At 46.6% G+C, this 13,258-nt stretch overlaps 1 protein-coding gene across 1 annotated transcript in view; it reads right to left on the bottom strand.

The window, feature by feature from the left end:
* Positions 1–13,258, bottom strand: part of LOC310878160 (phospholipid-transporting ATPase VD-like) — a 60,914-nt gene that overhangs the window by 12,692 nt on the left and 34,964 nt on the right. The window contains exons 11-18 of the mRNA XM_083792311.1: positions 12,766–13,018; positions 9,422–9,636; positions 7,347–7,583; positions 6,163–6,485; positions 4,638–4,884; positions 3,366–3,504; positions 2,117–2,223; positions 1,148–1,274 (exon numbers count right to left, since the gene is read on the bottom strand). Of these exons, the coding sequence (XP_083648437.1) occupies positions 1,148–1,274; positions 2,117–2,223; positions 3,366–3,504; positions 4,638–4,884; positions 6,163–6,485; positions 7,347–7,583; positions 9,422–9,636; positions 12,766–13,018 (1,648 nt within the window). The remainder of the gene's footprint in view (positions 1–1,147; positions 1,275–2,116; positions 2,224–3,365; positions 3,505–4,637; positions 4,885–6,162; positions 6,486–7,346; positions 7,584–9,421; positions 9,637–12,765; positions 13,019–13,258) is intronic.

Raw genomic sequence — 13,258 nt, 5'->3', positions numbered from 1 at the left:
AAAAAAAGGTTGATCCACGGCCCATAACATACATAGCATCGATGAACGCGGTTACATGGGTGCATAAAAAAACAATCATCAAGGGGTACTTTACCCAGCCGTTGTTCATGGCCTGGAAATGTATGTATGGCCTTCAAAACAAGAGTATATGCACTGAAAGGACTGTGACATTGGCGGAAGAATGAAATGCATAGACAATTTAGGATCATATCATGTAAACCAAGAACCACCATCGTCATCAGGCTACTTTTTTTATTTGAATCTCGAAAAGTAACGGTTTTGGACATAATGAGGACAGTCAGAGACGATATTCACCTTATATAATCAATTCAATCTTGGTATTTTGCCAATTATTTGGGGGCCCACGTGCATATACATGTACATCTCCTCACGTCCCGCATGGGTCGGGTTGTGAACCGCTCATAAAAACCCCATCTGACAGTAGACTGGCTCCAGCCCTGATTTTTTTTTAAATATATGTTTATTGGTAGAAAGTTAAAACAGTTTGAACATACCATTTTCCCATTTTCTTCTTCTTCCCACCCCTCCCAATCTAACAGTATATTATTGCTACATACATGTATTATGTCCACCAGATGGCACTCATTCACCATTTAGCCCTAACAACCTACCAAGCAGCATGAGGTTGGTCTCCAGGTTCTGTGAGAACTGAGAAAGGAGAGAGGAGATCCACACACTGTTTTAAAAGCTCCTAAAATAATGTATTGACCACAGAGTGGACAAACAAATTACAACATTTCAGCCTCACAGGCCTTCGTCAGGTATACTGATACTATACTTGTATTTTTTTTGTCCGCTTAGTTGTCAATTAATTATTTTGGGAGCTTTTAAAACAGTGTGCGGATCTCCTCTCTCCTTTCTCAGTATTTTTGGATCCTGCACTCATTTGCAATTTGTGGATGTGGGTGCACCTCTTGACCATTGCAATCTGTGAGAACTTACCCAGCAGAGTGAGGTTGGTCTCCAGGGCTCTGTGAGAAGAACTTACCCAGCAGAGTGAGGTTGGTCTCCGGGGCTCTGTGAGAAGAACTTACCCAGCAGAGTGAGGTTGGTCTCCGGGGCTCTGTGAGAAGAACTTACCCAGCAGAGTGAGGTTGGTCTCCGGGGCTCTGTGAGAAGAACTTACCCAGCAGAGTGAGGTTGGTCTCCAGGTTCTGTGCCGACTCCAGCAGCAGCTCCTCTCTGTTCTCTATGCTGGTCTCAGCGAACACGTGTCTCTTCAGCCACAGCTCGTAGTCCTCCTCCTCCATCACCTGGTGGACACACAGTACAGCATGAGACGGGGCCGCGGAGAACGCCACGTGAGTGGAGTAAAGCAAAAATAAACCTCACAACCGAAAAACTGTGTCCCAACGTGCGATTTGTGACAGTGCGATAGGAGCGCCTCCCCGTCCCACACTAGCGCTGTTTCCACAACAATTATCACAAACATTATTTGACATTTTTTTTAGGTTTTAGTAATACTATTCCTTGTGTTTATACTGCCAACCTACCAGGTGAAGAAATCACGGACTGAGACCATTGCTTTTATAAGGCATTTCCAGACAATTAGTTTTATGGAAGATAGAAGACATGCTGGCTTCTATCAAATCCAAATGACTAAAATCAGTCGTGGCGACTGAGAACTTTAAGCTATGCGCATTACTTATTTGCAGCGCCAGTCTCACATTTCAATGGTGATGCTGATGCGGTTCTTTTCCCAGCGCTTCTTTTTTGACACTTCAAATATGAAACAGTTCAACTTTTGGAAAGGCGCGCCGGCCATTTGATTCTCCTGATTTTGTATGCGAGAACCCGATACAACTTGAAACATTAGTAATTAATATGAGAACTCCCATGTTTACATTGTTTCAACTAATATATTTATGCTAATAACGCAGATGACTCGATGTTTGAGCAGTGAGCACCTTAATGGTTGATAGGTTTGGACAGTGCCGGCGGTATCACACTGTATGAACACTGTGGATAAGATTATGCAAAGCACTCCTCACTCTTCTCTGAACACGGCCCGGCTGTCTGGCCTAGCAGAGACAAAGAGAGAGAGAGAGAGCGAGAGAGCTCTCCATTGACTTCATTAATAGCATACGGTGTTTACCTTCTTAGCGATGCAGAGCGTACGGAGGCCCTCTCTGGCGTAGCTGTCCAGATGTCTCTGTGTTTGCTCCCTGATGTGAGCGTAGGTCTCTGCTGGCTGCTCTCTGCCTGCACACAACGTCATGGAAATACTACGTTAGGTCTCGGCTGCCTGCTCACAACGTCATGGAAATACTACGTTAGGTCTCGGCTGCCTGCACACAACGTCATGGAAATACTACGTTAGGTCTCGGCTGCCTGCTCACAACGGCATGAAAATACTACGTTAGGTTCTCGGCTGCCTGCTCACAACGTCATGGAAATACTACGTTAGGTCTCGGCTGCCTGCTCACAACGTCATGGAAATACTACGTTAGGTCTCGGCTGCCTGCTCACAACGTCATGAAAATACTACGTTAGGTCTCGGCTGCCTGCTCACAACGTCATGAAAATACTACGTTAGGTCTCGGCTGCCTGCTCACAACGTCATGCAAATACTATGTTGGGTCTCTGCTGCCTGCACACAACGTCATGAAAATACTATGTTGGGTCTCTGCTGCCTGCACACAACGTCATGAAAATACTACATTTCTGTCACCACCAACAAGACTAGATAAAGTCTAGCTTGATTCTAGGCTTAAAATAATTGATATGAATAATTTTGTAAAGTGGAAGCAGAAAACCACACCACTGCTGTGCCCTGTAGGCTTAGGTTTTGATTGTTAATTCAAAACGAGCCCACCCCACAGAGGTCTGCTATTTTTGAAAAATCGTGAAAATGTGGCACAAATCTTTGAATATATATTCTTTCAGAGTGACCGTTTTTTAACTCAAATCTTTGCTTCTGGGGGGTTCCTGGAACAACATATTTTCAGATGGGGGTCGGCGGATTACATATCATTTTTTGGGGTCCTTGACATGAAATATTGAGCACCACTGATAAAGAAACACGAGGTATGAGGACATCTTTTCAATTTCGACGTCAGGCCAAAATGGGTTAACCCATTCTGAACGGGCACCCATTTTGGTGTCAGCATCATGTTATGCTTTAGCTATTTAAAAATAGCAGATCTACAAGCTCATATCGCGCCACCGAGTGGCGCGATACGAGCTTGTAGGTTTGCTATTTTTGAAAAATCGAAGAACGACTGACATTTTTTAGAATCTGATCTCAGGTCAGAATGGGTTCATCAGACCAGTGTGTGTCCGGCGGAAACCTCGTATGAATCTGATCTCAGGTCAGAATGGGTTAAGAGATTATGGTCACCCACCTTGCGTCGGCGCCTCGGCCAGCTCCATGACGACAGAGTCAGCCCCCTTGGTGTAGACCACCACCTGGCCCGTCAGAGGGTGGCGCACCACCACCGACATCCTCTTCCTGCACGAGTCGAACGGCAGGATGTGCAGCAGCTGCACAATTAGGGAATGCATCGTCACTAGAACGTTATGTTGCCTGTCACAGCGTTCGAAATCATTTATCGTTTTGGTGAGAGGAGAGGGGATAAAGTCAGAGTAGAGCAGGACAGGTAAGGTAAGAAGAAAAGGAAACAACACTGGATACAAACACTGGATACAAGTTGTGTCCGTGTCCTATTTAGCCCATTCTGACCTGAGATCAGATTCATACGAGGTTTCCGCCGGACACACACTGGTCTGATGAACCCATTCTGACCTGAGATCAGATTCTAAAAATGTCAGTCGCTCTTCGATTTTTCAAAAATAGCAGACCTACAAGCTCGTATCGCGCCACTCGGTGGCGCGATATGAGCTTGTAGATCTGCTATTTTTAAATAGCTAAAGCATAACATGATGCCAACACCAAAATGGGTGCCCGTTCAGAATGGGTTAGGAACGTTAGCATCATGCTGTCGGGCAACCTTGTACCTCCATATTTCATTTAGTATTTCAGTTTTTCTGTCAAAATGTAAATTGCCTCTTCTACCCCCGGTTTTGAACCACGCTCAGGGGATGAATTGAATCTTGACCATCAGGTCAAAATCCGTGTCAGATCCTGTGTCTAGGTGAGACATGACCTTTGACACGATCTAAATGTCTCAATAGAAGAGCAGGGAGACATTATTCATTATATAAACATACACGTTGGTTGCGTAGTTCCACTTTTCCTATTTCGTCATACAAGAGAGTGTCAGGCAATGGCAGTGAAATGAGCCGATCCACGAGCTCACAGCGTGTAGCGATGCGTTGTGAGCTTGTAGATCATCTATTCTCAAACATTTCTGGAACAAAATCTGTTCCATTCCCTTTAAAAGTAGACTCGCGTTGCCAGACTGTTGCCTCTCGCAATTTCCAAATGCTTCCGTCATACAGTCTGGAGCAACGGAAGAGCTGTCATGAGTAAAATATAAAGCGGAAGTGGAGCCTCCTCCCCACTTCAGTTTCATCTTTACAAAAGTAACACTTCTGAACATACAAGGTCTTTCCACTGTACAGCGACGACATGCAAGGTATATATATATATATATATATATATACACACACACATATATATATATATATATATATACACAGTACATAATACATACCTGCACGGCCAGGCAGCCCATCCCCGGAAGGTCCACCAGGAGGCGCTCTGCGGAGCGTGCGCGCAGCGTGCATCGGTAGGCTCTGGCGGCGTGGACCAGCGCCGCCTCGTCGGGGCTCTCCGCCTCGTACAGCAGCTGGTCGTCTGCGCCGCTGGCCGAGCTGCCGTCGCCCGACACGACGTCCACGCGCTCGCCGGGCGCATCGTCCTCCGTCGGCCAGCCTTCCTCCTCCTCCTCCTCGCCGTCACTAGCGATGTGAAATGCTAGTTGACTACAATTTACAATTTAGGCATTTAGCAGACGCTCTTAATCCAGAGCGATTTACATTTAAGCCTACTAATGACTAGTAGGCTCTATGCACAGCAGCCATATTGGCAAGAAATTGGGCCTCTTCCTTATAGACCGATTCACAGAGGGTTTCCTGGGTGCGGCCATTACTGAGGTGTACCATTGAGTGCAGCAGCACTGATTAGCTACACCTGGCCTACGGAGCACCTGCTCCATGGATTACACCTCAGTAATGGCCGCGCCCAGGGCACCCCTCTGTGAATCGGTCTATAGTAAAGGCATTTTATCAGGTATTTGACCAAGAAATGTCTTCACCAATGTGTTTCTAAAGGTGTCTAATACTATGTACTAAAAGTTTGAAATTCAACTCCAGTGGGAAATTTGAGTGATTAGCATAATATGTGACCATACCCTTAACATCCTATATAAGGCAAAAAAGTCCAAAATTCATCATTCTTTAAGTAGCATGTGACATATTAAACTAGGGTGTTTTCATGGTTCCGAATCCATTCCAAGCATTAGTTTTGCACAAAAACACTGCTTAGGCCATATCCACTTGACCAAATGTGCTGACCTCATGCACATTTGTGATGACGGCTATGGCCGTGTTCCTCCAAAGGAGTGTTTTTTGTGCAAAACTAATGCTTGGAATGGATTCAGAATCATGAAAACACCCTAGTTTCATATGTCACATGCTACTGAAAGAATTATGGAATTTGGACTTTTTTGCCTTATATAGGATGTTATGGGTATGGTCACATATTATGCTAATAACTCAATTTCCCCCGGGAGTTGAATTTCAAACTTTTAGTACATGTTATTAGACACCTTTAGAAACACATTGGTGAAGAGATTTCTTGGTAACGATTTAGTTCCCAGATTTTCATACATTTCTCTTACTATTACCAATGACTGTTCATAACAGCTTGTTCATAACACACGCCTACTTTGTTTCCGGACGAAGACCTGAAGGGGTCGAAACGTTGTTTCTCTTATAATGAATTAAAAGTTTGGTAGCCCAAGACCGGCGGTGTGCGGACTTCCTATATCTTCTCATCTGTACATATTTTTGTATATTTTCTCAGAGATACGGCTGTTCTTGAAATTAAGAAGTAGAGAAAAAAAGAATCCTGCACACTGTCTTCACTCGAGTTACATTTATTGAGCAACGTTTCGGTCGTCGGACCTTCATCGTGCCTGACGACCAAAACGTTCAATAAAATGCTGTCAGGCCTACCCGTCATTCCTTTCCTCTTGCAGTGCGGAGGACTTGGACCCCAGGATGGAGGCCTCCAGTTCGCCCGGCTCCGTGCCCGTCGGGTCGGGCCCTTCGCCGCGCCCGGCGGCGATGGGTGGCGGCGTGGCGGGGCTGAAGGAAGCGGCCTTGCCCCAGGTGAACAGCCTGCGCGTGAAGCTGTGAGGGCTCTCGTTGTCCTGGGGCGGTGCCGGCGACGACAGCGTGGTGGACAGAGACGAGAAGTGGCTCAGGCTGAAGCGCTGGAACATGAGCTTGATGTCCTCCAGGGACCTGAGAGGAGTCTTGGCCTCGGGGACCTGGACCTGGACAACACAACCCACAGAGAGGACGAACGTCAAGAGTTCTGATGGAGAGACTCCATTCAACGGTGAGAGAGAGAGAGAGAGACGCACCTGCTCTATACGGATTTTGCTCTTAAAAAAATTAACAAAAAAATAGCGCGACTGCACGTTTAAGAACCGATATGCAAAACCGAAATTAAATCATTTGTATGGGTACATTATTTATTATTATTATTGTTTTTTTTTTTAACACAGCTTTGAATTATTTAATCCAACGTTCCCCCCTGCTTAATATGCTAAACGTTTAATTCGTTTTTTTCCGTGGCTTTGTCGCGGACCTGGTCACGAGGCCGTCGCGTTATGACGACGAAACCGGAAATCAAGCCATGCTCTGGGCTGCTAGGGCTTCTGGGAAAATGAGCCCAATGCAAGTGAACGAGGGGTTTGTTTGGACTACAACATGCTGTGGAGGCTGCTGCATTGTAATGGCAGCATGGTTTTCTCTTCAACAACAAACCATCGGACTTTTTTCCACCAGACTTTCGCGGATCAAAGTTGCAAATATTTCGGCGTATGCTCCAAAGGCAATAAGACAATCTAGGCAGCGTAGAATATTGGATTAAATAGCAGGGGAACACGGGTTACGCAGTAGAACTGTTAAGATATTTTTGGGGGCTTTTTTTGCCTTTATTGATACAGTAGATTCACAGTAAGTCGACAGGAGACGGGGAGAGAGATGGGGGGGGGGGGGGAAGACACGCAGCAAAGGTGGTCGGGATCGGGACTCGAACCCGCGACAGGCTGTCAGGCTGGATCACCAGCCTAGGTGCCTGGACCGCTAGGCCGGTCCAGGCCACCACCACACCGTTGTGAGTGACTCACCACATGTCGAGGCTGGCTGGGGGAGGACACCACCACACTGTTGCAGATGGCCAGCGCCATGAAGAAGTCCACTATGTAGGTGAGCTCCAGACTGGGTGGGGCCACAGAGGTGGGCGGAGCCACAGAGGTGGGCGGGGCCACCCACGGCGAGCTGCCGCCACTCAGGCCCAGCAGAGGAGGAGAGGACAAGCAGTTCAACTTCCTGACCAGCAGGGGGTCCGGTACCACCTCCTTAGCCTGGAGGGGGGGAGGGGTCGGGGGTTGGGCAACATGAAGACAGATAATGGAAGGTAATGATTGTTTATGGTTGGCTGACCAGTGTTTTTCAAAGGTCTGAAATCAGCAAATGGCGTCAAGTGAAATTGTAAATAAACATTGTTTATTTGAATAATTAACGTTTGAGTTTAGAGAAACTAGACGTTGAATATTGTTTTTTTTATTTTTTATCCCCGAGTTCCTTTCAATTGGAATTGTATGAAATACATAGTACAGTACTGTGTGTGTGTGTGTGTGTGTGTGTGAGAGAGCGCACACACACGTTTACTCATGTATTCATTTAATGTCCAACGACAGCACAACATGTAATCTAATTACAGTATGTAGCCTTGTGTGTGGCTGTGACTGCAAAGCGTTAATTGAAAGCCTGGTGTGTGTGTGTGTGTTGTATTGTAAGCATATAAAAGCTTCACGAGATAACATACATCATTTCAGTGACACTGGTGTTTACACTGTTGCCACACACACACACACACACACACACACACACACACACACACACACACACACACACACACACACACACACACACACACACACACACACACACACACACACACACACACACACACACACACACACACACACACACACACACACACACACACACACACCATGCGGCTGCAGAGAGAGACAGAGACTGACCATGCGGCTGCAGAGAGAGAGAGAGACAGAGACTGACCATGCGGCTGCAGAGAGAGACAGAGACTGACCATGCGGCTGCAGAGAGAGAGACAGAGACTGACCATGCGGCTGCAGAGAGAGAGAGAGACTGACCATGCGGCTGCAGAGAGAGAGAGAGACTGACCATGCGGCTGCAGAGAGAGAGAGAGACTGACCATGCGGCTGCAGAGAGAGAGAGACAGAGACTGACCATGCGGCTGCAGAGAGAGACAGAGACTGACCATGCGGCTGCAGAGAGAGAGAGACTGACCATGCGGCTGCAGAGAGAGAGAGAGACTGACCATGCGGCTGCAGAGAGAGAGAGAGACTGACCATGCGGCTGCAGAGAGAGAGAGACACAGAGACTGACCATGCGGCTGCAGAGAGACACAGAGACTGACCATGTGGCTGCAGAGAGAGAGAGAGAGACAGAGACTGACCATGCGGCTGCAGAGAGAGAGAGAGAGACTGACCATGCGGCTGCAGAGAGAGAGAGAGAGAGAGAGAGAGAGAGACTGACCATGTGGCTGCAGAGAGAGAGAGAGAGACAGAGACTGACCATGCGGCTGCAGAGAGAGAGAGAGAGACTGACCATGCGGCTGCAGAGAGAGAGAGAGAGAGAGAGAGAGAGAGACTGACCATGCGGCTGCAGAGAGAGAGAGAGAGAGAGACTGACCATGCGGCTGCAGAGAGAGAGAGAGAGAGAGACTGACCATGCGGCTGCAGAGAGAGAGAGAGAGACAGACTGACCATGCGGCTGCAGAGAGAGAGAGAGAGACAGACTGACCATGCGGCTGCAGAGAGAGAGAGAGAGAGACAGACTGACCATGCGGCTGCAGAGAGAGAGAGAGAGAGAGACTGACCATGCGGCTGCAGAGAGAGAGAGAGAGAGACAGACTGACCATGCGGCTGCAGAGAGAGAGAGAGAGAGACAGACTGACCATGCGGCTGCAGAGAGAGAGAGAGAGAGAGACTGACCATGCGGCTGCAGAGAGAGAGAGAGAGAGAGACTGACCATGCGGCTGCAGAGAGAGAGAGAGAGACAGACTGACCATGCGGCTGCAGAGAGAGAGAGAGAGAGAGAGAGAGACAGACTGACCATGCGGCTGCAGAGAGAGAGAGAGACAGAGACTGACCATGCGGCTGCAGAAGGCACTGGTGCGCGGTGGTGGTTGGTGGCCGTGCTCGTCGTCAGCCTCCTCCTCATTGGTCAGCGTGTGCAGCGACACGGAGCTGCGGTTGCAGCTCAGCGAGCGACAGCTGAGCGACTTGACGCTGCAGCCCGACCGCAGCGTGGGCGAGCGACCCTGGGCCTCGCTCTCCTCCGCCTCGTACACCTCCAGCCGCCGCGCTACGCACACGCACACACACACACACACACACACACACACACACACACACCTTAACCCATTCTGACCTGAGATCAGATTCTATAAACGTCTTCTACATCCTGACAGTTTTCTGATAAAGCTATGTTTCTATGTCAGTCGTTCTTCGAATTTTCAAAAATAGCAGACCTACAAGCTCGTATCGCGCCACTCGGTGGCGCGATATGAGCTTGTAGATCTGCTATTTTTAAATAGCTAAAGCATACATGATGCTGACACCAAAATGGGTGCCCGTTCAGAATGGGTTAAATCCCATAGCAGAGTCCCGCAGGGCTGTAGTTAGGGCTTCTCAACCAGTGGCCCGGGGACCACCAGTGGTCCTTGAGGGGGTTCCAGGTGGTCCCCAGCAAAATGAGGGAGAGTTGGTAACCAAATGGACCCTTATATACATCTTTAACTATTGATAGTGTCAAATTATTGATGCAGCGACGTATCGGTCAATGTCGGTATCGGCAAATGAAACAGACATTAACAGATGGCAGTAGCCGTCCGATGTTTATCTGTTGTTGATAAAGCATACATTTTGCATCGGCTATGTTGGTGCCAGAGCCTTAGATATAGACAGAGTTACGCAAACTGCGTTCACTTCATGGGGCTTAAGTCCAATGCTACATATACTCTATTGAGAATGGGGACAACCAACTGGGACTAGTCTAGGCAGAAATGCCTAGATTCAGGGCAACAGCCCAGCTTTAATGATCCCTTTGTTTTAGATTGTTTTGTAGTAATAGTGAAACAAACATTAAAAGAGACTTTTTAGTTGTTACTTACTTTAAAACAGTTGTCATGTTGCACACATGCTTAAAATCGCTCTTATTTGTGCCGCCCTCGTTGAAAACAATGTATTTCCAACTCCAGCTTGTCTCAGTTCAGGCTGCATGAACAGCGCTCGAGCACTCGGTTTCCGCCCCCTCAATATCGTAACTCTTCTATTAGATGGCTCTGGTTGGTGTGTTGGTTATCTGTAGTCTACCAAGCTGTAGATTCTATGTTGGTCTGTTGGTTATCTGTAGTCTACCAAACTGTAGATTCTATGTTGGTGTGTTGGTTATCTGCAGCCTAGGTACCAAGCTGTAGATTCTATGTTGGTGTGTTGGTTATCTGCAGCCTAGATACCAAGCTGTAAATTATATGTTGGTGTGTTGGTTATCTGCAGTCTACCAAGCTGTAAATTCTATGTTGGTGTGTTGGTTATCTGTACTGCAGTCTACCAAGCTGTAGATTCTATGTTGGTGTGTTGGTTATCTGCAGCCTAGATACCAAGCTGTAGATTCTATGTTGGTGTGTTGGTTATCTGTAGTCTACCAAGCTGTAGATTCTATGTTGGTGTGTTGGTTATCTGCAGCCTAGATACCAAGCTGTAAATTCTATGTTGGTGTGTTGGTTATCTGTAATCTACCAAGCTGTAGATTCTATGTTGGTGTGTTGGTTATCTGCAGCCTAGATACCAAGCTGTAAATTCTATGTTGGTGTGTTGGTTATCTGTAATCTACCAAGCTGTAGATTCTATGTTGGTGTGTTGGTTATCTGTAATCTACCAAGCTGTAAATTCTATGTTGGTGTGTTGGTTATCTGTAGTCTACCAAGCTGTAGATTCTATGTTGGTGTGTTGGTCATCTGCAGTCTACCAAGCTGTAGATTCTATGTTGGTTATCTGTAGTCTACCAAGCTGTAGATTCTATGTTGGTTATCTGTAGTCTACCAAGCTGTAGATTCTATGTTGGTTATCTGTAGTCTACCAAGCTGTAGATTCTATGTTGGTTATCTGTAGTCTACCAAGCTGTAGATTCTATGTTGGTTATCTGTAATCTACCAAGCTGTAGATTCTATGTTGGTGTGTTGGTTATCTGTAGTCTACCAAGCTGTAAATTCTATGTTGGTGTGTTGGTTATCTGCAGCCTAGATACCAAGCTGTAGATTCTATGTTGGTGTGTTGGTTATCTGTAATCTACCAAGCTGTAGATTCTATGTTGGTGTGTTGGTTATCTGCAGCCTAGATACCAAGCTGTAGATTCTATGTTGGTGTGTTGGTTATCTGTAATCTACCAAACTGTAGATTCTACGTTGGTGTGTTGGTTATCTGTAATCTACCAAGCTGTAGATTCTATGTTGTTGTGTTGGTTATCTGTCGTCTACCAAGCTGTAGATTCTATGTTGGTGTGTTGGTTATCTGCAGCCTAGATACCAAGCTGTAGATTCAGAACATTTATTTCTTGTATTGAATAATGTATTTGTTTCAAACAGCCATGAAGGTAATTGGTAGGAAAGATTCTCCATCTCTTCAGACAATCTTTGAGAAAACGGTGCTCAGTCTGTCAAATAGAGTGTTGTCTGATCCTTCACATATATTATCTTCAGAGTATGAGCTGTTACCCTCTGGTAGACGCTACAGAGCGTGTCGTTGCAAGAGCAACCGCTTCAAACTTTATTTTCTTCCCACTTCAACTTCCCCACTAAGAATAGTTCTTAGTGGGGAAGGGACTTCTTGACCTTCATCAGTTATTTATTGCACTTTACTGTGATTGTGATACTATAAACTGTGAATACTCTAGCACTTAAAAAAAAAAAAAATTATATACCTTCTCTTATTGCAATTTGCACTTTTCTTGTGATACTCTTGTGACTTGTACTTTGCTGCTACTGTGTTTTGTCTTGTGTGTATTGTCTGTCTGTTTTAAAAAGCGTATGTATGTACGTACTAATGCACTTTTGCCCAAGACAAATTTCCCCTTGTGGGACAATAAAGTATATCTCATCTCATCTCATGGTTTCATTCCGTGCTCTCAAGAGTTAACCCATTCTGACCGGGCACCCATTTTGGTGTGATAAAGCATCATGTTATACTTTATCTATTGAAAAATAGCAGATCTACAAGCTCATATCGCGCCACCGAGTGGCGCGATACGAGCTTGCAGGACTGCTATTTTTCAAAAGAATCGAAGAACGACTGACATTTCTACAATCTGATCTCAGGTCAGAATGGGTTCATCAGACCAGTGTGTGTCCGGCACGGAAACCTCGTATGAATCTGATCTCAGGTCAGAATGGGTTTTAAACTATTGCAAACCCGCAAACGGCGCTGAGGAGCTCACCGTTGTCCAGGTGGGGGTACTCCACCCCGTAGACGGTGCAGCGGCGGAACACCATCTTGTTCTCGGTCAGCGTGCCCGTCTTGTCGGAGAACAGGTACTGCACCTGGCCCAGGTCCTCCGTGATGTTCAGCGCCCGGCACTGGACGCGCGTGTCCAGGGGCTCGTTGTACAGATCCACGTCGTTCTGCATGAAGTAGATCTGACCCAGCTTTACTATCTCTATGGACACGTACAGCGAGATGGGGATCAGCACCTGCATGTGTACGACAGAGGGGGAGAGGGAGAGGGACACAGAAACCATTGTTTCCTCGCACTGTAGTGCCTTGGTGCGTAGAAATGCTGAAATTAGCGGCAGCCTGTAGCTTTGTATCTCCATGTCGCCGGCTTCCATTGGACATGAATGGCAGCCTGTAGCGAGCAGCATTGTGGTGCGTTCACACTTCACACGGGCAGATGCAAAGACACCATTCATCTACCATCAATGGAATTGAAG

This window comes from Protomyctophum parallelum (genome assembly GCF_964188405.1).
Source record: "Protomyctophum parallelum genome assembly, chromosome: 20".
In the NCBI taxonomy this organism is placed as follows: domain Eukaryota; kingdom Metazoa; phylum Chordata; class Actinopteri; order Myctophiformes; family Myctophidae; genus Protomyctophum; species Protomyctophum parallelum.
This window is presented reverse-complemented; position numbering and strand designations above follow the sequence as displayed.